The sequence below is a fragment of the Lycorma delicatula genome, chromosome 5 (assembly GCF_047948215.1).
Source record: "Lycorma delicatula isolate Av1 chromosome 5, ASM4794821v1, whole genome shotgun sequence".
In the NCBI taxonomy this organism is placed as follows: Eukaryota; Metazoa; Arthropoda; class Insecta; order Hemiptera; family Fulgoridae; genus Lycorma; species Lycorma delicatula.
The window spans coordinates 92745372-92772679 of NC_134459.1; the positions used below are offsets into that span (position 1 = coordinate 92745372).

General features: G+C 29.3%; 1 protein-coding gene across 1 annotated transcript in view; it reads left to right on the top strand.

Moving 5' to 3' along the window:
* Nucleotides 1-27308, top strand: part of LOC142325705 (uncharacterized) — an 82558-nt gene that overhangs the window by 49264 nt on the left and 5986 nt on the right. The window contains exons 15-20 of the mRNA XM_075367735.1: nucleotides 6437-6721; nucleotides 10104-10302; nucleotides 11520-11748; nucleotides 15365-15490; nucleotides 20457-20535; nucleotides 23213-23242. Coding sequence (XP_075223850.1) covers nucleotides 6437-6721; nucleotides 10104-10302; nucleotides 11520-11748; nucleotides 15365-15490; nucleotides 20457-20535; nucleotides 23213-23242 — 948 coding nt within the window. The remainder of the gene's footprint in view (nucleotides 1-6436; nucleotides 6722-10103; nucleotides 10303-11519; nucleotides 11749-15364; nucleotides 15491-20456; nucleotides 20536-23212; nucleotides 23243-27308) is intronic.

Here is a 27308-nt window from a genome sequence, read left to right on the forward strand (position 1 = left end):
ATGATTACTTTCTTAAATATGAGTTCTTTGATTGAGTTTCCCTTCTATAATTTTGATTATAATAAAATTCATAATCAGATTTGAACAAATCATAAGATTCAATAAATATACTTAAAAATCTTTGAATGAATAATTAGCATGTAAAAATAGGTTATTAATTTTGGCTTTTTGTCACAAATATACATAAAAATCATATAATACATAAAATATCATTATATAGTCTGCTACTAAAAGATGACGTGATTTGTAGTTATAATTTTTTGATTAATAATTACAAAAAAGTAAATAAAATGTTCTATTTTACATTATTCTATTAAGAACGTATATTTAACACCAAGAAACATACATTTTCAGAAAAATATGGTTTTGGAACCAGAAAATATGGCTTTATTACCTGTTTTCAAAACATGATGTTGTAAGTTCAAAACTTAGCAAAACCATAATACTGAACAAATTTATTTTAAATATTGACTTTTTGGTTCTCCTTCATAAAGTTCAAGTTCTTTTATGATTATTTCATTAACTGTGATTTTTGCTAAAAAAATAATATATTTAAAATTCATCATAATTTCCATAACACTTTTAGGTCATAGACCTGCTTTGGCATCCCAGCGCTTCCTTGACCGTACTTTCTCCCTTCTTCCTTACACAGATTAGAATCTGTTTGGAAATTTTTTAACTTCCATTCTTCCACCATTCTATAATTTGTTATTACATCAATTTATGGAAGTAATATTGAAGTCTCTTCTAACATCATCATTGGTTATTCTATCCTTTCTTGTTACACATTTAAGGCCCCTTAAGAAATTAATTTTGGTGGCCTGTTTAGAAGTTAACTCATCCAAGTTAATTCATCCATGACAAAGATATACATTCCAAATAATTAAAAGAATTTACCTGTTCAAGGGAAGTACTATTAAGTTAATTTTTGATCTTTTGGTTTTGCTCCTTTGATCTGCCATAATTTTAATCTTCTCAATAGAGATTTTTCAATTATAATTACCAGCCAAACTGGATAATTTAAAAATATTATACTGCAATTCATCTTTGCTGTCTCTTAAAATGACTGTCATCAGCAAATAATAAATGGTTTAAATTATAGTAATATACAAAATGGTAATTGTTAAAAAAAATTATATATACTGTACATAGTGTAACAGGATCAGTGTAATAAACTGGGTAATGGTTTTCTTCCAATTAAGAAGAAAGAAAGGGATTATAAATTACAATCTAAAAGAAACTAAAAAGGATTTTTTTTCTCAGAGTAACGGGTCCGTTTAATAATTTGTTCTTTGTAATACAGGCAATGGCACCTCCAAAAGCTCTTGTTCGACCAGAAGTTACCCTTCTGGGAGGAATGATTTATAGAAAACGTAAGGGCACAGACAATGAAAATTATTGAGCTTCAACAATTAAAAGGATGAATCAAGTAAGGTTCTACAGGTCAGCAAGTATAAATACGGTTAGGACCAGCGGTTAGGGAGTAATTTGGCAGTACCATGTTCGGCATAGTTGTGATAACAAGCAGTAAGTCAGTAGTTCTGCAAGATTGTGTACAGCGCATTCGTGATAACAGCGATATCAGTAAGCGATTGGTAACTACAAGTGAAGAGTATCACGAGTATACCGTTGTGTAGAGTGGGTGGGCGAGTTATTGGTAAACAGGAGTGAAAGTGACAGTATTCTATTCATTCATAAAGTGTAGGGTAGTTCTTAACAATGAAAGAAATAATAATAGAAAAAATTGAGTTGTATTAATTTTAAACTTTTCTAGTGTTATCATGTTAACCCCACTGGGTTGGTTTAATGTGGAATTCATCATCGCAAATTGGATTTAAAAGTCAGCTGATAGAGTTCTAAGGTTCATATCCTAGTAAAGGCTGTTACTTTTATATGGGTTTTAATACTAGATCTTTGATACTAGTTGTAGTTTAATTAAATTGAAAAAGTCATTAATTGCAAGAGGTTTCAAGAATATACCAAAATCTGTTAATACTATAAGAACTGTTGTAAATTATAAACTATAAACAGTATTATAAACTATAGTAACAGTGTTCACAATTCTCTGAAAAAGGAATTAATAGAATTAAAATTAAATGGTGCAAAATTTAGTTTCACATTTGATGAATGGACAAGTGTATGAAATAGTCATTATTTAAATATAAATATTCATTTTGAAAAGAAAATTTGGAATATAGAACTCACACTTGTCTCAGGAAGTATGCAAACTACAAAATGTGTAGAAGTAGTTAACTGCAAATTGGAAGAACATGGATTATCTCTGAAAGATGTTGTTTGGATAACTACTAATTGAGCAACGGTGATGAAAAAAGTTGGGAAGTTGATTGATGCAAATCAGCAATTATGTCATGCTCATGGAATTCAACTTATAGTAATCAGTGTGTTATATCAACGAAATCAAGAGCAGAAGAAGAAAAAAATACTCTGAATTTAGAAACTTCTGATTCTCACTTTGAAGAGTCAGAAATTTTTTCAGTGAAGAAAATAATAATAAATAATACAACTGTTGAAAGCACCTTATCTGGATGAAGAAGATTATAGTAACGAGGATGAAATATTAACTTGCCAAGGATTGTTTCCTATAATTAAGAAAATTTGAAAACTGTGAAATTATGATATATATTTGCATATTATCCTTCCTTCATACAAAGTAAACATCGGTGAACATTCAGTTTAATGAAAATTAAATTGTAATTTACTTTTAACTGTTTAAGAAATCATAATCTAAGTAATATATGAATGTAAAATCATTTTATAACAGCAAATAAATAAATACATTTTTATATATATTTCAGCCAATTATTAATGTCCCATAACAAAATATGTTTAAATAATTAAAAGTAGACACACACGCGCGCGCGCTCTCTCTCTCTCTCTCTCTCTCTCTCTCTCTCTCTCTCTCGCAAGCACTCGCGTGCATGCGTGTACATACATATACACACACACACAACAGAGAGAGACATAATAAACGATAGTTCTTGGAAGGCAGATTCCAAATATGAAACTTTTTCTTCGGTGTATCAACATTTATGAACGAAAGAGTCATTTCCAACCTGTTCGTTTTCTATTGAATGCCAAGTAAATCATCATGTTAATGATGAACATCGTGTGATTCAGGATATTCAGCGTAGCCCAGGCACTAGTACAAGGCGAATTTAATAGCGCACTGGTTTGTCAAAAAAACAAAGTGTGACGCATCCTGTGGAAAAAAATCTTTATCCTTTTTGCCTGCAGAACATTCTAAACTTGCGGCCAACAGATTACCCCCAGTGGTTTAACATTTGTCATTGGCTTCTAGTCAGCGCTGATAAGGTAAATTCAATTTTATTTACTGATGAAGCCACTTTTACAAGAAAGGGAGTTTTCAGTTCTAAAAATAGCCATTTATGTAGTGAAAACAATCCATATGATACTGTGTAAATCAATTTTTAATTTAGATTTCACATTAATGCTTGGTGTGGCATTATTTATGACAAAATTCTGGAACCATTTATTTTCAATTAAAACCTTACAAGGGAGACGTATGTTCATTTCTTGAAAAATAATTTGGCGGCTCTTGTAGAGGATGTATCTTTACAAACTAGATTGCAAATAGTTTTCCAGCATGATGGTGCAACGCCACATTTTTCTTTAGCAGTTAGAAATCACTTGAATGCAAATTTCTTAAATAGGATTAGACCTGGTGGACCAAGTCAATGGCCACCACGATCACCTTGCTTAACAACATTAGATTACTTCATTTGGGGCCATATGAAAATGATAGTATAAGGGGAAAAGTTAATACAAAAAAAGAGTTACTCATTTATATAAGAGATGCTATGGAATTTATACGAAACTATTCTCAAATCTTATGAAAGCCATCGGAAATATTTAACATTGGGTACATTGTGGAGAGAATTTCAAAAAATTACTGTAACTGAGATTTATTAATCCATCAGCATTTATGTTTTCACGTATTTTATTTTATTTTATTTTTTTTTTATATAGTAATAATAATGTTTATTGGGTACAGAAAGAATACGATTTTCTGTCTATTTTTAGTCTGTTTTGCTTCAATAAAAAAACCGATTTTTAAAGGTTTTTATTCCTTTTTATTGGCTGTAGTTAAATTATCTACAAGTTTTGTTAATCAATCTTCCGCACTTATTAGTCATTTAACAAAGCTATTGTACTACAAAGCTAAAAAACTTGTTTTTCGACACCGAATTTGTGTTTAACATCGGATATCTTAAAAACTACTGAAGTTAAAGTTCTGGGACTTATTTTATCCTATTTTCCAGCTCAAATTACATAAGAAACCACCAACTTTACTGCCTAATTTGCGTACCAAATATTACAGTAAGACTTCTTTTTATTAGAAAAGCTGAAATCCGGGTGAAATCTTTCTGTAACTATAACTTAAAAAAAAAGCGTTTCCAGACCTATGTATATTGAATGTGTTTTTGATTATTTTTACCAGTAAAACATGTCCTGAAAGTTCCTCAGTTTCTTTGTGGGACACTTTGTAGATACTAAGAAAAACTGTTAAAAAATTTTTTTTTAAAAGCAAAAGTAGTAAATACTGTATTAGAAAAGTTGTAAATACATACAAATTGAAAAATACATTAAACACTTGGATTTATACAGTCTCCAAAAAATCACAAAACAGTAAAATGTTCTCAAACTAGACCTACATACTTTTGTGAACCTGATTGTAGATGGCAAATACATATGTGGTTGATGAGAACATTGAAACAATATGTTGCTACTCTTTTTGCTTTTGAATCTGCATATTTTTTATCTTTACTTTTCATACATATTCTTTTTTTCATGCATGTCTTATCCGGACTGCTCTTACTTACTCGGGTAATATTTTCTTATTCTTTTTCTGGCATACAGGATTATTTATTCATAACCGAATGATATTTTTGAGAATTATTATAATCGTTCTAAACTGTAAAAGTAATGCATTTACCACAAAAAATTCTAATTAAGTCCATAAGGTCTTGAGGACTCGAATTCAAATCTCTGAAAGCCATGACATTTTTCTTATGCTACAAAATTTCAATTTCATATTACAATGCACAAGTTTGAGCTTATGTGATGAATTAATCATCCAAAAAAAACGGTTCAGGCATTTACAACTATAGAACCAAATAAAAGTTTGAGAGCATTTTCCTATACCATTTAACGGTTTTTCTGAGGCTACAATAATATTTTGATAATTGGTTAGAAAAATCAAAACTTTTTTTGCTTTATTGTATCAGGTTTTCTTATCATGTTAACTAGTCTATTTCTTTTTGTTCAATCATTTATCCTTTATGCTCTTTTATCTTATCCACTTTATTATTTTTATTCCATATTTGCTGATGCCATCAACTTCTCCTTTTTCTGTGTTTTTTTAAAAAATAAAATCTATAGAACCCTTTTCTATTTGCCCAAAAAGTTCCAGAATAAAATCTTTTCTTTTTTTCAATAACTTTTTATCAAATAGTGGTGGTAAACTAGTATAGAAATTATCTCCACACAGCAATCTTCATTCATCCATCAAACCTTCAATTAAATTAATTACAATTTTGTCTACATCTCAGTTACCTTTACTTGAATTTGCAGGTTTACTACAATAAATAATACTGTACATATGTAACTTGATAGTAAACATAATTTTTAGCATCTTATCATGTATTTATGCGACTTGAGAGATATATATTTACAGACAGAAAATAAGCAGTCTCCTCCAAGGGATCATGCTTTCATTGACCACTTCTTCCATACCAGGTTTTATTGACATTTTGTCCCTTTTCTGTCATCCAGTGCGAACCTGTGTGAAACACAGTACTTGATTCTCTCCCGAGGGGAGAAGATCCCGCCTCGTAGCGTGTCAGGTGGCTACACCACCCCCTCTGTTCCTAGCCAGTAGTGGCTTTTAACGGAGAAAACACAGTACTATGAAAGCTATACACGGAGAAGCACACTGGTGAGCCGGTGATAATATTGGGTGGGGTGGTAACTCTAGCAGCGTTACATAGGTGAGCCATGCAGCATTGATAATATCGGTCGGAGCGGTACAACAATGTTAGCCAAACTGTTAGCCAATTTATTTTTTTTATGATGATATTCCATAAAATAATGCCAATATGGTTATTAAAGTTGGACTTGAATGTCACTTATAAAAAAAACAAATCACCCAATGGAAGAATTTTCAAAATTAAAATATTTTGAAAATTTTTTAATTTTCAGTGTACTGAACCGCGGCATTGTGTTAATGTTTTTTTGACTATTACTGTTACAACTCATTTAAAAAATAAATAGAAAGAAAAGCCCTTGAACCTTGAAGTTTAAAATCATTTCAGTGTTTTTAGTTAATATAGCCAACTTTTATCATTCATTCTACTTTATTTATTAATGATTTGATTTATATTTTTACATTTTACAGTTGAATTACTGAATGAAAAGCGGGAATTGGTTGCAACTAGACGTATACGGGTACAACGTCAAGATCGATGCTTATGTCAGTGGCACTGTCTTTGTGCTTGTATTGGTTCAGTAGATGGTTTACGCTGTATCCCCATGTCTGCAGAACATTACCATGCAGCTGGTTTTCAAGGATCATTACCGGTTGTTACTTATGCAGGAATGGAAACAGAAGGTTCATGGACATGGCATTTATATAACATGTTCCTTATATATGCAGCTACATTTTTAAATATATTACTTTTAGGTAAGTGACTTGTTTTGTTAGTTAGTTCAATAAAATAAAAATTTGGATACCTAGGTTTAAGTGATTAAAATATTTTGATTATCTCTTTAACTGTTGTGCAAAGAGATTTATAGGCATAACATTAATTTGCCACATTTACTACATGCAGAAATGTATATTTAATAAAATTATTTAGAGTTCTATTTTGGTTTACAAATATTTTTATATGTAACGATATCTAGGTTTACTATGTACAACCAGTCTGTTGTCCTTAAACAGTGTTGTCTCATCAGATAAACATTTGCAAGTCTGAACTTTTCATCAGTAGTATTAGTAAGTGTGGTAGTAATAATTAAAAGTATGGCAAGTAAACCTTGAACCTGCTTTGAGATTGAACTTTAGATTTTCCTCATTCCTTTTTTCTGAATTGCTTTTCCTATAATTCATAAAAGACTTACAATTTTCATTTCTGTAGTCTATAAAAAGACCACCGGGTTGGCCTAATAGTCAAGTTCAACAAAGTGTTGGCTACTGCATGAGAAAGAACTGAAGGGAATTCATATAATCATTTTGAAGCAATTTGATATGACACAGCTGTGTCATAATTTTACAAATTTCTTCTGAAAAGAGTTGTTTTTAAAGTGGATTTTGAAATAGGTTAATTTCTAATTTCATATTTGTCATGTCCGCTTAAGTCTGTATGTTGGCATTAGGAGTGGGTTTAGTTTGGGTATTTGGCTAAAAATAAGTCATTAAAACAATGCAGGTAAAGCCCAGAAAAATGCAGGGAATGGTGTTAAAACATAACTTCAATTTTAGTAAATAAAGTGTGCGTCCCACAATACTGCTACACTTGAACATTTGAAGGACCTTTAAAAAGAACTTATTTTTATACTAGTTCAAAAATTCAATCAATTCATTGCTAATTAATCTTTATTGAAGTCGATTTAAAAGATGTATAATAGCTTTATAAGATATACTAAATAAAGCTTTACCAGAAACTCAAACATATTACATTGTGTATTAAGAAAGCTTTAAATATCATGAAAAGGTTTTCTTCTTACAGTCAAGAATTAGGCTTATGCCTATTCTGACCTCAGAAATAAACTTTTTTTTCTAGGTATCAGTATTTAAAAACATTAGTTATGCAAGAATATAATGAATAAATAATAATAGTAATGCACTGGATAACTCCAGTCTTACAATAACATCTTTATTCCTTAGACTTATTCTGTGGATTTACCATGGACGTTGGATTAAGCCAACATCTGTGCAATAATATCTGTGCACATGTCCAGGGCCGACAACATAGTAATTCGATACCTTTACCTATGTTGCGGCCAATGGAGCTATGGTTATGCTCAGGAGCTCCCCTGATATGTGATTGGCAGTCCCGAGCTGTCTGACATGGTTGCAGTTGTGCTTCTCCTTTTCAGTGTTTACAAAGATGGTGGGAAGCATGAACATGATCTGTTTGCCAAAGCTGGCTGGGTATGGACGGGCATTAACCATCATTCTTTTCCCCGGTTCTGGGGCCAGGTGAAGAGTAGGCTGCTGTGAGAGCTTTGCCAAAATCTTCTGCCGCTCAGCGTAAATCAGTCATTTCAGCCCGTGGCAGGGATTGTCCTGTTAGTAAGGGTATTGGAGCCCTTACTGCTACATGTGAGCCCTGGAATATCGTGAAGTATCGTGGGTCAGGTAGTGACCTGAGTCTCCGGCCCAGGTTAAATTTTTAACAAACATTGGCTGTTTAGTGATATTAGATCCCTTGCGATGTGGAGGAACATAAAACGTTTGTGGTAGGTTTCAGAGCGAGTATGAACTGTAGATGCATAGGTGATGAATTGAAACAATGCCTTGTTGCTTATTGAATTAATTTCTTGTATATAATGTAACACATATGATTGAACTTAATAACATATAACTATACAACTAAAATAAACGTTCATCTGAACATTAGTATGCGCGTCCATCTGGACTGAATGTAAAACACGACTGCTCTGGGTCAGATTCTGGCGCCGAATTAATACAGGTGACTACATCATAATGACCACTCCTTGCGGTGTAGGACATTGTATGACGGTAGCTTGCCGGAGAGCTCTAGCCCTCGCTAGGTAACAGCACAGCACCCGACGGCAAAAATGAAACGTAACAAGTGAACATCATAATTTCAGAGAAAGTATCTATGAATGGTGCCTCTTGCATCTCAACTGCTTTATATGTTTCAAGCCATAAGAAAGACTGATACAGGTTACACAAATTAATTTGTAGTTTATGTCCTGAAACAGAAAACTATACATTGCTTAAACTCTGCAGAAGAAATACATAAAAATGAATAAATAATTACATGTCTACAGGAACGATTTGCAGTCAATTATGTGCATGGGAACTGTATATTGAAATTGGTGCTGATTCTTTAAATAAATTAAGTCTTTAAGTACTTGCAATTATAATTATTTTTATTATGGATTGTAAATATCATTCATGTATATAACATTAACTTGAATTTTTATGTAAATTTATTAATATACGTAATATCATGTAATGAGTGAAAGAAGACTTGTTGAGTCCTTGGAGACTTTTAGTGGGCTCATAGAAGACTGGAAGAGGACTGCTTGATTGAAGTGCAAAGCCTGCTTATATACTGTGTACAGAGCCATTGAATCGTCAGAAGCTGAGTGCATCCGAAAGCAGCTGTATGAACTGTATGGAACTGCTGAATTGTCAAGAGCCGAGTAATGCCGACAGGAGCCGAGTGTGAATCACACCAAAGCCGAAGATCTTTCAATTTTAAAGTCCTATTTTAAATGAAAATTAATGTTTCTCATTAATAGTGAATTTTAAACTGTATGAATGAAACCTGAGTCTATACAGATACTAATTATATAAAAAGTACATTGTTTAAGATTACATTTTTGAACTTAACTCTCAAATGGATAACGAAACAAAATTAGTTAAGTCAATAATATTAGTAAACACCAATTGTGTTTTGTTAGATATATGCATACATTTAAAATTAATTTCATTAAAAATAAAGTGATATCATCAAAAAGATTATAAACATATATTAAAAAAAATATATAAGATTTACATCATTAATTAATTGTGTCTGGTAGAATTAAAATAAGGGTACTTAATATTTTCAACAATTAGATTTGTTTACAATAAGGGTGTGTACAAACTACCAAAACAAAGTATTAGTTTATTTTAATCAAAGTATTATTTATAGTTTAAAAATCACAAATAGATACACTCTTTTGACTTAAGAAAGTAATTGACAGTTTTAATATAGTATTCAATACAAATATGCAGTCAGATTAAAAGTTAGAGTTAAATTTTTGGTTTGTGATCAAAATTACAACTGGTATTAGCTACAGTTAATTGACGTCAATTCTTATTACAGGATTGATCAAGGCATTTTTAGGTTTTTGTTGTTGTAGTCAAGTTGGTTCATGGGGACTATGGTTAATATTCCCAGGGAAAGCTAAAGAACTTGAAGATTATAAAGAACCTGATATTGCTCATTTTCCAGTTATCTTTGATGTAGCTGGGTATGCAGTTCATCCTATAACTGGTGTTCGTAATGTTCGTTTCCTTAGTAAGTAAGTAGAACTCTTAAAAACTTTTTACATATTATTTTTAGTTTAACACATATTAAAATTCTAACTGTATCTAAAATAAAGCTGATGTAACTTTTTTCAACATTTAATGTTCCTAATTACTCAATGTAATACCCGGGTAAAATCAAACTACAAGCAAACATATTTTACCGACATAACTATATTTAAAACCACAAAACATATGGAAAAAACTAAATTTATTTAGTTGTTTAAATAGATTTATCAGTATTATTCATGGTTTTATTTTGAGCTTAATTGGTAAATTGTTTTTTAATATATTGCCTGAGATTTCAATAGTTTTATATTGTAAAATTACAATATGAAAATTTTGTTGCTGAACAAATCACCCACGTCACTTCTTTGATTAAAATGCTCCATATTTTTTGTAAAATGATTTTTATATTTAAATGTAGATTATAACATGTTACTATATAATAATACTAATTAATGAAGAAGAAGACTAACCTCACTTCTTATCAAAGACCTTCAAGATTCTGATGACTAATGTTGTAGCCACTTTCATAGATAGCATAGAGAAAATTAAAAATAATGATGATTAATTTAAGTTTATTTTCTGTTAACATTGAAATTGACACATCTGACTGTCATGAGATTAATAATATATAAATCTATTACAATTTATTCATTAGTTTTTGATTCAACTTTTTTAGTTTGTGTAATCAAACTATTTTATTAAAATTAATTTAAAATTACTGAAATAAAAATGATTGATTTTTTAACTCAAAAATAAATTGGTTTAGTATTAGAATTCTTAAAAGATCCATTTTTATCACGTCAGTTTCATGCTTTTACAACTAAACATGGATCTTTTTTTCTTTGTTTAATCACCTGCTTATTCAATTTAGCTGTTTTATCATACAATGAGTATTGTTTTGTAAATATTTTTTTTGTTAGATGATTAATTTATCACATAACCTTGAAGGTAATGAATGGAAATATTTTATTTTAGCACTTGAAAACTTTCATACCTGACTGGGAATTTTATCTGGAATCCTCTGGGTAAAATACCTAAACTCTTTATCACGGAGGATGACAAAAAAATTAATCTTTTTATCTTTGTTTTAAAATAATTTATTTCTTTTTAGTGCTACTTGAGATTGTATTTGAATGGAAATATACTTATAATAGTATAAACATTTTTCACTATTAATCTATACTTCTGTTCTTTTCCCTTACAGAAGTGGGGAATTCTGCATAAATTTATTGTTCTTTGCTGCTGCTCCGATCGCAATTGTCATTAAGCTTATGAAGATCTGCTGTCCATGCTTTCGGTCAGAACCAAACCAATGGGATGATATTGGTCAACCATCTGGAGTAGAGGAAGAGCCTTTGTTGCCAGAAACAAATGAGAAAATAGATAAGAAAAAGGAAGAAATTATCAAAGCTAAAAAACAAAAACTACTTTTAGTATGTTACACATAACTTTTTTATTTTTAATGATTTTTCCTTTATTCTGCCTTTGTTTTCGTTTGTTTTACTGGTTACAATAAAATAAATAAATAACATTTTTTTAATTTTATAATTGTATCCTGAACTTAAAGAGAATGTACTATTTGAATTGGAACTGGTCCAGCCAAGAAATTTATATCAGAGAGTTGATAACCAAAATAGATATTCATCAAAGCATACAAATAATATAACACCATATTCCTAAAATTACTCCAAAAATAAGGATATTGCTTAAAAGCCTTACTTTTAGGTGATTTTAGTTTGTTTTTATATTACTGAAAAAATCTCTGTTGTATTGATTTTTTGTCTTTCATGTGATGCGTAATAAAAAATAATGTTTTGATATTTTAGTATTAGTGCTTTCTTATTGCAAGATGTATCTATTAAATTAATTTTTGTTGTGGTAAGTGCTATGTGTGTAGACTCCAACTGATTTAATAAAAAATTGGGGCAGTAATTACATGATTTGTACTTCAGGATTTTGTACATTAACCCTAGAGCTGCAGTTGTTGGTTTTTTGATAATTAGTTTTGTTTCTTAAATGGCACTGTTGAAAAAACGACAGTTATGTAATTACTTATAATAATTAATATTTTGGTAAATTAGATTCAATTTTTTATTTTTTCTATCAATTGTCGAATAATTTCTTTTTCTAGTTTCTTTCTTGTCAAACAGTTACTACTTTCTTGTTTTCATGAGACAAGAATTTTCAATGTACAGAATTTTTGCAAGTTATCAAAGCAACTACATAATATGATCAAATAATTTTAAAAATTGAAATATAATTCATGAAAAATTTCACAAAAACATAAAACTTCCAGTTCTAGAGTAAAAGTAAAGTCTGTAATTAATGTTTTGAGTAGTCCTCAGAATTAACAGCAAACTCACTAATACACTTCTTTTAAAATCTACCAAAAATATATGACGTATAGTTTGTAAGGATCATCATATATCATGCTAGCAAATCTTTGTCACATGTAAGTTTTAGAGTCAGTCAGGTCAATCCTCATGGATGATTGGAAGATTCTTGACGTTGACGTTAAGTTATAAAAAAAAATTTGCTATGGAAATAGTGTTTAATATGAAAAGTTCAAAATCAAGTCAGAGGTAATTAATAGTGGTGCATATTTCAAAAAGAAACTAATAGAGGATGTTTCTGGTCTCTTATCTTCTTCAAAAAAATCAGAGAAAGAAATATGAAGAAAGTGAATCCTTGCAAAAAATTGTCCAGAAGAACATTAAATATCATGCATTCTTGTTTTTGTACTAATGTAGTTTTTTTATTTCCATTTATTGTAAACCATATACAGAATGATTCCAAATTAAATGGTAAAAATAAGAAAAATGTTTATATAAACATAGATCAGAAAGGTGTTCGTTACTGAGTTTCAGCTAGTGAAACATTTAGCCCTGCATTCTGCTCCCTCTGTGAAATTAAACTATACTAAAATTCTTGGGATACAAATTGAGGAGCAAAATTTGGTGCTTCCTTATGGTTTTTGATAAAATGTTTGGTTTGTGAGAAAATTGATGTAAATAAGTCTATTAAAATTAAACAGAAATCTGAGAAATTCAACTTAAAACACACAAATTGGGTCAGAAAAGTGATAAGATTTTAAACAGAACAATTTTCATCAATGTTTGAACAACATAATGTAAAAGAAAACAAATAGAAAACTTATAAATAAAAGAAAAAATAGATTTAGAAAAATAAAAATCACATTCTTTTAGTTTTTTCTAGAAATTATTAAACATCAAAATGATTAATTGATAAAGCTGCTAACATTTTATCAAAGCAGTTGGTCAATGTGACTGCCATTTTGTTCAGTGCATAATTTACTTTGGCAAATCCACACTAGGTGGGCACATCTAACAGCATCATTATAATTCCTAATAAGCTGTAACTTCTATTATACGATGTGTCAATTCTTCTTCTGTGCCAATATGAGCGGAATAGACTAATGACTTCATCCTACCCCCAGAGGAAAGAAAAAGTCTGCTGTTGTGAAATCTGGAAATCGAGGTGGTCTTTTGCTGATCTGTTCCAACCAATACACTACTAACTAAATGTCTTACTTAAATGATTCATCACATCACGACAGTAGTGAACAGGTGCATCAGAATTGAAAAATTACTATCTGCCAGTGGAATACCTCAAGAGTTCAATCAGATTTGTTGGTAAAAACTGCAACTACCACTCTCTATTGAGCCTTGGCAGTAAGAAAAAAGGGGCTATGAGATTATCAACAAGAAGAGTACACCACACATTAAATGAAAAAGTGCGTTGGAAATGACTTGTAGCACTCTCATGGGGAATTTTTCTGCCAAGTATGTGTTTCGGTAACTTACAATACCATTTCTTGTAAAAACAGGATTCATCAGTAATTAGTATATTACTTAGGAAATCGGGATATGTTCTCATTTTATAATTAACCATCAACAGAATTTCATTTGTTTATCTGAATCAGTGTTTATCTATTTATTCACGTGTTGTATGGAATGGTTTAATTGTTGTTCCTATAATCTTTGCCACTTATACTTGATTATGGAACATGAAAGCTGGAACATGAACATGATGTGACAACATTATGGTGCTTGAGGTGGGAGGTGGTGCTTCTTCAGTAATGGCATTTTTCACAATGCAGGTAGGTATGGGGGTGTGTGAGTGTGTGAGTGTTTGGGGTGTGGGTGTGGGTATGTGCGTGCACATGCACCATATGAAGTACCATAGTATATCGTCAGTAGTGTTTGTAGATGACATCAAAGTTATAAACTTGGATTAGTAGCACATGATTATCCAGTCTTCTACTTTTACTAAAGATCTGCTGGCTAACAGTATCTTTATCTGAGCACTGAATCAGATGAGTCACTGTTAATTGCATTAAGTAGTTATACTTATAATTTTCTTCCATGTGCATATTAACCCCAATTTTTCCAGATTACTTTGTATCTTGCTACCTGTTTATTAGCTATTAATAAATGCCAAATAAAAGTAGGAAAATATATAGACAGCATTATTTAACTTGAGATAATAACAAATTTAATTAGACATAGTTTTAATTTTAGTATTATAAAGTCCTTCATTCCTGTAAATTTCATAAAAGGTAGATTCCATATCATCAAATTGATAGAATTCATACATAGATTCTTTCAGCATTGTTTCTTTTCTTGTTTACTTCTAGCAACTCATTAGAATTCCTTGAATTAGGTTTTTTTTTATTTTAATGCATCAGAAAGCCATTATACTTTTGAATTTTTCATTACGTAATTATAAAAATATAGCAAAAATAATTGAATTAAATAAATTAAGATGAAATAATATCAATAACAAAAAAAACCCTAATAATAATTCAGTTTAATAAAACAAAATAAAAAAGATTAAAATGATGAAAAATAACAAATTACTTACTGATTTGCTAAACTGTAAAATCATGTAATGAACAAACAAATGTGTAAATAAAGTATGTAGTAGTAAACTTAACTGTGCAATTAACATTCAGTAATCCATGTAGGTAAGTAAAGGTTATGTATTATTTATTAGTATAATTAGTTCCATTAATATTATTTATTTTAGGGTTCTGATAAAACTGACTCTGGGTCCAACTGGAGCCTTCCATCAGATCTTGAGATTGATGAAAATGATGTGGATACAGAATATGTCTTGCAAGAAAGATATGCTAGTCAGAAAAATCTTCAGCAGGTAAATTGATTTATGTTAAATTAATAAAATTATAATAATTAAATAAATACTGAAATAAATTACTAGGTAATTAAATTAAAATAGTCAATTTTAATGGTTATGGTAAAGTTTAGAGATATGAATAATTAGGATATTTTAAAACTATTTTAAAATAACTATTTAAAACTATTTTCTTACTTTAATACATATTTTTATTATTATCGTTGATTGTTTTTTCATAGTGAACTTAATTATTATTGTCTTTTTTTTATCTAATAATAATAATTTTAATGTCATTGAAATTTTTGTTAAATATATTTTGAAAAATTGTAGATAGTTTACATTAAATTGCTATTAAGTTCAGGTTACAGAAAAATCACACAAAATAAACAATGTTTATAAAGTAAAGACCTTGGGAATATTAAAGAAAACTGAGGGTCCCAAAATCATTATTCAAGAATGTATGGGAATGAAGATTATAAGACAGAAGAAATTGTGTTATAGACTAGATAAAAGAAATGTGGTTATAGGTTTTAAGATTGTATGTATATTCAATGGCAGGTTAGAAAAATTCACATTGTATTTAACCTTTTCTAAGTTAGGACAGACAGCAGGTTAAAGTATTTTTCATGACAAACCAGGTATAAGCTTATTTATACTGAGAAGTTACTATTGAAAGAAGCTACACTGAAAAAAAGTAAACTAATAATCTAGTGCCATCTGAAGGTTACATATTTTGTCACATTCGTATATTTATTTAAGCGATTTTTTTATACTGAGAAAATAAAAGTTTGAAACAATATTTCAAAATTTATACAGTAAGTTTCATAATAAGATAATTATTTACATTATTATGTTTGAATTGTTACCACTGATCTCCGAGTAAGTAAGATTGTATATCTTAATTCCATCAGACCCGGTTTAGAACTGTATCGAACTAGTGATCCACCAAGTCAGGCTGAGTTTGCAGCCTGAACGCAAAACGTTTCCATGTTAAAATTCATACCTCTAGTGATTTTTTAGGTGAAATTAAAAAGACTTGAAAAATACAATAATAAATTTCTGATGGTTTTGATATAATTTTGCACTTACATTACAATGTCCATTGATCGCCAAATGAATTGAACCCAGTATATATTTCAAAGATTGTTTAATTTATACTTGCTTTTTTACATATTTCAATATTACACATGGAAATATATATAATCTTCGAGATTTCGTTAGTGTAAATAATTTTCCTCATTTTTAAGAAAACATATTTTTTGTAAGTTTTTCTTAGAGATAGTAAAATTAAAAATAAAAAAAAATTCAATTTTCATTTCGCAAACACTAAGGTGATCAGAAATTGTGCAAATGCGATATAGAACGCAGCATGTAAATTCAAATACTGTACTTGTGTGCATGTGCTTGTGCGCATGTATATATATATATATATATGGGTCAATCCATTTGAAGTGTCTCAAAAAGCATAAGCTGGTTGCTTGACAAATTCAAAAAAAATTGAAACTTTACCCACTTGTTTCCTACATGTATCAGGACATGTATCCTACATATTGTAATTTTTTATTTAAGCAGTTTACTTGTGCCAGCCATTTTTATTATTATGGTGCACGCACCTACTTTTGCGATTGAATGGGTTTATAGAAAAAGCCATAACTAAAAAACCATTCATCCTGGAAGGATGAAACAAAAAGCAATATAATTATATTTTTTCAAGGTAAAAGATTGGTCCAGTGGTTTCATTTCTATGGAAAATTGTTTTTCCATTGATTTATGTGAAATTACTTTAAAATAATGTAAAAATTAACCGATTTTAAAATTTGCAAATGAAATTTGAGATACTCAGTACTCAGTAAACAATGACCTGTTTACATCTAAACAGGTCACTGCACTGACTGTCAGACTGACCAGTCTGTAACTGCATAACTAAAGATGCAACAAGCATAAATGAGCATGTTGCAATATGAATTTTTCTGGCGACTGGAAATGACTTTCAAGTGCCTGTTATAACATTAACACTGCAGTTAAATGGTTCAAACAAGTCTATTTCAACTATAGTAATATTAAACTATAAAAATATTAAACTGCCAAGAAGACAAGTAACCCCTTGGAGCACTTATTTGGTGAGTCAAAATGGTATCACTTTTAACAGGTTTTTCATGATTTTTAGAGGTTATAACTTTTTTATTAGTACAATACACAAAAAACTTTATTTGTCATAAACATCTACAAAACACTGTTGTGCAAATTTGAGATTTTTTATCACCAGCCTCATCAGAGTTATTTGAAGCTAAAATTTGAATTTAAAAAAAAAATTCATAATAATTTAATGGTAAGTTTATCACCATTAATATTATTTATGGTAAACTACTAACATGTGCCATCCCTGCCTCTTGAAAAAAATTACCAAAAGTGAAATTACACCATTTTTCATGTTAAAATTTATTAGTAATTTTTTCATAGAAAGAAGAAAGATAGGTAAGTAAACCGTGGACTAATCTTTTATCTTGAGAAAAATGATTAAATTGCTTTTTGTTTCATCCTTCCAGGATCAATAGTTTATTAGTTATGATTTTTTGCGTATAACAAAAGTAGGTGTGTGCACTTAACAAAAATGGCTGCCACGGGAAAACTGCTTAAATAAAACGTTAAAAAAAAATAGTTTGAAGTCCTGATGATACATGTAGGAAACAAACGAGTGGGAAAGTTTCAATTTTGTGAATTGGTCAAGCAACCACTCTTGGGTACTTCAAAATTGATTGACCCATATACAGTACAATAGTTTTCTATATAATCATAATTTTGGTTTCTTTTATGACCACATCAGAAATTTGATTTATTGTAGTGCTGAATTTTTTTCCTGCTTTAACTGTTTTAAGATTAAGGTTATGAAGAAAGCAGTTTTAAGCAGTAATCTAGTAATTGCAGCATTGAGCATAGAAGCAGTTAGAACCAAAGCAATGATCATTAACTCAATAGTAAATTGAGTTTCTTATGATCAACTCATAAATACTTATTAACACATTAACAGTTATAGTTTTTCTTTTATGAGAATAGCTAAACTCATTTAGCCATAAGATATTTGGATCTGCTATACAGATTAGTAACTAAAGCGTGCATTAATATTATATATAAAAACCATAACCTCATAAAAAAACCATAGTGTAAAAATACCATTAGTGTTAATGAGTATTTATGAGTTGATCGTAAAAAACTCAATTTACTATTAAGTTAATGATCATTACTTTGATTCTAACTGCTTATATGCTCAGTACTGCAATTGGTAGATTACTGCTTAAAACTGTTTTCTTCATAACCTTAATCTTAGAAAAGCAGGAGAAAAATTCAGGAATACAATAAATCAAATTTCTGATGTGGTCATAAGAGACCAAAATTATGGTTATATAGAAAACTGTCTACAATACAACATAAATTATTTCAGCAATAGGTGAAGTCAAGGAAGTTGGCCCAGCTTAATTTTTCACTCTCACGGTTTTTCAGTTTTTGTATGGAGATTATGTTTGGCTTCCTCCAGATTGCTTGCATAGTTAGTTCTTCTCTTCAAGGCAAATCTTATTACAGATACTGTGGAAAAACAATTGTGCTTTTATTATAATATATTTTTTTAAAAATCTTTGGATTTTATGTGGGTCAAGGGTTTTTAATTTAATTATTGAAGTATTTTAGTTTATTTATTCAGTTAACCATTGTTTTTAGATGCTTTTTTTTCTCTACTTAATTTTTTATCATTTATTTAAAGGGTGTCTATTTTATATACTGAAAATGTTGGATTTATTGGGTATTTCATAGACTGAAGTTAAATTTTTTGATCATCCTTAACTGAACCTATTGGTTTATGAACTATTATTACCATTTAAAGAATTGATATATATGTATCTTAACATTGTCTGCTCAATAATTAGTTTGTAATAAGCTTGTCAAAACTCTGGCTTTTTATGTACTTATAACTAAGCAATTGCTCTCTGATATTCCTGATCATCCTGTGATTTCTTAATTCCTAAGCCTTATTTCTCAGGTTATTTCCAACTTTATATTTTGTAGCTGTGTCATTTTTATTTTAGAATACACGCACCTACTCATGCACACTTCTCACTTAACCCTGCTTACTCTGGTATCTCCAATTGTGATGAGTGGATATTAAAATTCTTAGTGTATCCAAAATGCATCCAAGTTACTGGTATTTCATATCCTTCCCTTCTACCAAAATACCTTAAAATCTGCCTAGATTTTAATATATTGTTATTTTTTTATTTTTAAAACAAATATATCTTTTGTTTATATTCTATAAATTATATAATATAATATAATATTATATTCTATAATAAAAAATAAACCAGTATCATATTTATTTATTTCACATGGTAACGTCAACTTGTGTTTCACTGTGAGTTGCTTTTGTAGTTTTTATTGCTTATTCTATTTGCTCATTGATTTTAATGTTGTCACATTAGCCAGGAAAAGGCAGATTTATCTGTACATTTACTTTTTTGGCTCACTTTGTTTTTGTATTTACTTCCTATTCACTATTCATTTAGTATTAGCCGAAAGGCAAATGCAGGAATGTAAAGAATTTTAAGCTTCCTAATCCCAAACTTTTTTTTTCTTTTATTTACTGTGGCATCAACAATAGCCAGTTACAAAATAAAGACTAAGATGTTTTTAAACTATAGCTGTAGTAATCCAAAATACATTTTGTAGAAACATAATTGAGATCATAATAAAAAAATTGAAATAATACTTTAAAAATAATTTGAAGCACATAATTTATCTTTATATAATTATAAATAATGAATCAGTATTTACCTTTATATAATTAAGTAATAAGTATTTGAAACCAAGGGATCTCTAAAATATTAGTTATAATAAAAATAAGAAATTAATGATGATCGTTATTAAATAAATTATGACCATTAATAAATCATGACCATCATTGAAATCCTAATATTTATTTCATTGTTTTTAACAGAATAGAAGATCTAGGGGAGGAGCTGACATTCCTTCCCCAAGATCAGGCATATATGGATTCTTGAAAGATAGTTTTACAGGTAATATTTATAATTCTTTTATTGTAAATCACTGTGCATTATATTATTTTTTTATCATGGTAAATCTAGGTCGGTTTGTAGTATGTAAAACTAAGACATCTTTAAAAAACAAACTGGAAAAGAGAAAGTGTATGATGGTATTATGAAAAGAACAAGGTTTTGTGGGTCATTTATTACAGCTTCCAGGGTAAGAAAGTAAAAGCAGCAAATGAATATAATGATTCAAATGCAATAAATAATTTTTGTGGAATAAGTGATCGACATAGAAAGAAGTTAAATATCAATAAAACTTGAGGTAACCTCTCCACTGATCAACGACTGCCTTAGTGTATTTTGTGGGATAGCTGTGCAGCACCACTTCGCACTATTTAATTCTTGTAAACTTAACCTGGTTTTCTCTGCAGATTTACCAAATGTTTTACAGGGATTATTTTTTTAATCTTTAAAGGTCTTTTTCTTAAATTAATAATATGTATACAGTTGATATTTTATAATGCTGTTATAAAATATATATTTACATAATATTTGAATGATACAGCAAGGTCAAACACCTCTCATGTTTGTATATGATAACATGATATATATATGTAACTAATAAGACGTATGCAATCATCACTTCTTTTTTATAATGAATTTTGGGGTATTTCCCTTCTTTATATGAGGGTAAGCCAATTATTATCTGCAATTTAGTTATATTTTTGTTTATGTTGGTAGTACTGTCGTGTTGCGTAGATGATAAATGCATGGTTTAATTGTTGTTATTTCTGCACAGGTTTGATGCTGCTAGGTTAGTTCCATTATTGCTGCCCTGCCGTTAACCATGGCTGCTCCACTTTCTGTTTGCACCAAAGAAGAGCAACGTTCACTGATCCATTTTTTGTGGTTGGAACGTGTATCAGGGGCCAAAATTCATTGAAGACTTTCGGTACAGTACGGGAACAGTGTGTTGCCACAGTGGAGTGTCTATGAATGGATTGAAAAATTCAAAAATGGTCATACAAGTATTACGCACGACGAAGGAGCTGGATGACCATTTACCGCCACAAATGAGGAAAACATTAAGCGTGCACGTGACATGGTTTTCTGAGCATGACAGATGAGTAACTATTGATGAAGTGGCACATCATCTGCAAATTAGTCACAGTTCTGCCTACGAAATCATCCACAACAGACTTGGGTTTCATAAAGTCTCTGCAAGATGGGTCTCAAAACAACTCACACAGTTGCATAAACGTGCTTGGATCGCTAAAACATTTGGATCGCTATGGTAACGAATGGGACATCTTCTTAAACAGAATCATCATTGGTGATGAAACATGGATCCATCATTACGAGCCGGAGAGTAAACTGCAGAGTATGGAATGGAAACATCCAAATTTGCCCTGCAAAAAAAAAGTTCAAGACCCAACCATCCGCAGGAAAACTGATGCTTACGGTTTTTTGGGACTCACAAGGCCCAGTACTGGAACATTATGAGGAAAGGGGCACGACAATAAACAGTGCACGTTAGTGAGATACCTTGCTACCATGCTGAATCCTGCAATTTGAAGTAAATGCCGAGGACTGCTGTCGAAAGGTGTTGTGTTATTGCACGACAATACCTGTCCACATACTGCGCTATCCACACTGCTGAAATGCTCCAGAAATTCAACTTTGAAGTACTGGTTCATCCTCCGTATAGTCCTGATCTTGCCCCTTCTGACTACCACTTGTTTGGTCCACTCAGAGGTATTAAGGGGTCGTCGATTTACCTTGGATGAAATAGTGAAAGAAGCGGTGCATTCCTGGCTCGCAGCTCAACCGAAAACCTTCTTTTATGAGGGCATCAGGAAGCTTGTGCAACCATGGACCAAGTGCATTGAAATGCAAGGGGACTATGTTGAAAAATGATGTACATTATTGAATACCTATTTGTATTTCAATAAAATTTATAACTACATTGCGAATAATAATTGACTTGCCCTCGTAAATTGTCCATTCCTACCTTGTCAGTGGTCATCTGAAATGACCTTTCATATCAACATCCATTTTTCAAGATGCATAGTTTTTTAAAATTTGTCAGTTTTAGCCATTAAAAATTAATCTATTTGACCAAATGATTAAATTTTAAATGGATTTTTATTGAAGGTTGGAAATTAAAACAAAATTCATTGCTCTGCTGATAGACCATGAAATAATATTTTATAAAATTGTTATAATTTTAAATTTACAGTTAGTCTTTGTAATTTTAGAAACATATTATTATAAAAAATAACTTTATGTAGGGTAACTCTGAGCTGTAGTCCTATTTAACATATTGCAACTAGCCTTTGATAAATTTCAGTTTGCATTATTGTTAACACAATATTCACCTCTTTTAAAATGTTACTTTACTGAGCAGAATGCACTTTTTATAATAACTTTGGTGCTTACAAGATTTTTCAAACTGTGTTCCAAAGAATAAGTTTGAAGGTATACACGTTTAAATGAAAAATTATTTAATTATTAAATAATAATTAATTAGTTCAACACATACAAATTAAATAATTTATGAACATCATACTAGCGACAGAGAATCTTTACACTACCCTAAAAGGGTGTTTGAATTTGGTTTTTTTTTTATAAAGAAGTGATTTAATGTCAATTAGAAGTTAGTTTCTGTTTAAATATTTAAATTATTATTATTGTTTTTTTACAGACACAAAAAATTTTCGAGATAATCTAAGTGGTAAGTAAGAGTATATGTTGCAATCTATATTATATTATACATAGGAATTCCATTAAAATCTGATTTAATCAAGTATGAAAATGATTTCAAACTAACGATCACATTTAATGTCAGCTGGGGAGGAACTCAAACAGCTAAATTTAATTAGTTGAAGGTTGTTAAATTATATACTTTAACACAAATTTAATTCCTTGAAGGGAATAATAAAATTCCAACTTTGGTTGAAGAAATAAAAACTTCCTCTGGTTTTTTCAATCTGAAAAATTAGTTTATTTAAAAGCAATAATTATCGAAAAAATATGTGGGTTACAAAAATAACCACTCTAGTTCATCTGATTAAATTCCAGTATGTTCTATTGTTAAAAAATGTATTACGTAATATAGAAAAAATAAATTTAAACTTGTAACCATATGCCGCCACTGTTGATACTTTTCCAAATCTTGAGAGCCCAGGCTGCTTAAATTCATTTTTTTTTTAAGCTGTTAACATCTAATAATGTGGCATAATAGTGCATAACTGTTATACACTTGCTTTTCTTTGTGAAAGATTGGCAGATTTAAGACTAGTTATTCAATTTTACTACCATCATTTTCATGGTCCCCATTTCCTTAGCCAATTCATGTTTCATCTTAAGAGGTTTCAAAACGTAACATTTACATAAATACTTCAATTAATGCAAAAGGGATACAGTTAGATATATATTTTTTTAAACTGATACATTCAACAATTAATAAAAGAAAAATTAACATTCTTTATCTAATTTTTCACAATATTATTAGTATTCGAAATAACATTAAATATTTGCTCTTCAACTACTGTAAAACAAAATTACTTAATTTATATATAAATAAAGTATCAAATATTATTTGAAATAGTTTTGTTTGCTGTTTAAAAAAAATGTGTTTGAATTTTATTCATTTTAGGTTGTTTGAATTTAGATTTTTAAAAATATATTTTTTAAATTTTCATGAAATTGATAAAAATTAGGAATGAGCCAAAAACTGAAATTTTATAAGAATGATTATTTAAGAATTTCATACAAAATATTGTTAACACAGTATTACAGTATAATATGCATATTGTACTTTCCATGCAAACTGAATTCTGTGTTTTTAACACAGATATGAGAAAGAAAGAAACTAATTTATTAAATAAAAGCAAAACATTTTATATAACAATTAATATGAAATAAACAAAATTCATGCAAAAAACTTAACTCTGAGTTTGTTAAATATGCATTCTATGTTAAAGACACAGAAAGCAGTAGATATAAAAATTTTCAAATTTTGCAAGAATAAGAAACAAATCAGTTAAATAGAACATATTTTAGAATTTTAGTACATGTAATAATGGGTATAAAGTCTATTTAAATTAAAAAGTGATTATAGTATTTTGTTTTCCTTACTTATTTTGAAAATAAATTTCAATGATGAAATGACTTAAATTAGTTCAGCAGAAGAGAAAGAAGGGGAAATAATTTGTGCTGATAAGTAATTCATAACCACTAAAATTGTAAGATACTGTTGACAAATGATTAAGAAAATTATATATTTTTTTTTATTCATTTTTCAAAGAATGTATTCTACCATATTGTAACATACTTTTATTAATTTGTTAAATTTACACATTTATACTTATGAGAGTGTTATTTGTTGTTTGTTAAATGTTTGGAAAATATAAAGAATTATAATCATGAACTACACTCGACAACAAAATTTTGTTTTTTTGTTTATTACAAGCATGTTGTGATGTGAGAATTTCTGTGTAAGTCTTGGATAGATCTATATCATAAATGAGATCATTTAATTCTGATTAATTAATTAAGTGGGGTTCAGTATTTTCTAAAAAGTCTGGTTCTTTCTGTTGTCCATCATGTGATAAATCTGCACAACCTTCAACATCAACAGATTCATCTTCATCTAATTCCCATGTTTATGGTGATACTTGAATTGAAAACTGTGGACTTGTGGGGCACTTGATCTCAGAGGAGAGGGAATAGCAGGATGTTTTAAAATACTTTTATTCTTAGCTGTTAACTTCAATATTTTCATTAAACAATAGTAGTAGTTCGTGAAGTGGTACTTTGGTTCTCTCCAAACCATTGGAATTACAAATGTCATATGACGAGATCCATTCAACCAACCAGTCAATAACATTATACATGAATGGTAGCAAATAATGAGGAGCCCAGGACCTGTCTTGATCACCTACTTTATATTCAAAATATAGTTCATATAATTTTTTTATCAGCCAGTGGAGTTATATTTCTTCTCAGAAACTTTATTACTACTTTACGTCAAATTTTGCAGAAACTCTCTGGATAGTTAATGCAATTGAATGTCATTTTTATTAAAAATTTCACTGCAATTACAAAACATTTATTACAAAACTTTAAACATGTTATACAAACATTAATGTAGTATATATACTGACTTTACAGGGAAAAATAAAATCACAAATTGGTAGGAAAATTAGCTTGCATCACCAAATGTTAACACACATTAGAGCACGTACTTGACTGATGTAGTTATGATTTTTTTTTAATCAGCATGATTATTGTTTATTGTTCACAGTATTACATCCAGTACGAGTCACCAAAACAAAATTCAAATACACTGCGCAATGTGTGAATATGGATGACAATTACACTTAGAAAAAATATAACATCAATCGTATATGTATCATTTTAATTACTTCATAAATAATAATAATTATTTTTCGTTACTATTTCAACTGAAATAAATTATAGTTCATTTAGCAATGTAACTCTTGGAATAAATAAAATTAATATCGTGCACATGTACTTGCGAGAAAATAAGGACCATTAACAAAAAATCTGAGGGTAGGGAAATTCTCACTTCATATTCAGAATTAGAGCTCAAAAATATATATGTCAGCAAGTATTGATGATAAAACAAAATCATTGTTGACAGTGTTACCTGCTTACTAAACTTGATTATTCATTATTATTGTATTTGGCTGCAAGAATGCTTTATTATTTGCTGAATATTTGCTTTTGTAATGACAAAATTTGGTGTTCATTATTTCACAACAGGTTGACAACATAGTTTGGAGCTTGTTTATATCAATTAAATTTTTAATTATAAACATAGTAATTTGTAGAAGTAATAAAGCACATTCAGAATATTATTCATAACAAAGTGCATATAAAGCAAAATATATTGCTTTTTGATCAAATTAAAACATATGATGTGTAAATATCAAGTAAACATGATTTTTTGTAAGCATATTTCATTGCTCAAATTTTTATTAGATTTAATTTACATAAAAGAAATAAATAAAATAACAAAGAAGAAATAAATAAAGTAACACACATTGTTTTTATTTAATTTTTTATTTTCTCTTATTATTACTTATCTTACTTATTACTTATTTTTTTCTTATTACTCAAGAACCAAATGATTTAAAAATACAATATTTTGACTAATTCGTCTAGATAATTATTGTAATTGATTTTTATTTAAACTAATTTTTAGAGCATGAAAAAAGTTTATGCTTATTCATAAATGAACTTTCATTACTAAGGATTGTGGCTCTACTAGCCTTAAAAAGTTTTTTGATCAATGTAGTGTTAGAAAACGCTTCTCCACCAGCTGGCATGTAAATACCACAACGCTTTTTGTTTTGGAGTTAACAAAACATTTGTTATAACATTATACATAGATCCTCGCTTTATGTGTGAAACCTCCTATGTAAAAAAAAATTTACAGGAGAAGCTAAAAACATTAATGTTAAGAATTTTAATATCATACAGTAGATCTTTTGAAGTGTGATTATATGGAACTATAAAGATTTTAACATTTAAAAATATGTTTTTTATTGTTATGGACTTTTTAAAATAAATAAAGCCATAATTAATTTTTGTCACATAGGAAATTTTGCTTGTATCCTGAATGTCATGTAGGTATTATACTGGGTATTTAAAAAAAAAAAAAATACTACGATTGATATCAAAATTTAATTATTTTAGAATAATTTAAAATAAAGCAAAAACACGCAATAAACAATAAAAAAATCTTATCAATGAAAATCAGAATATTCTTT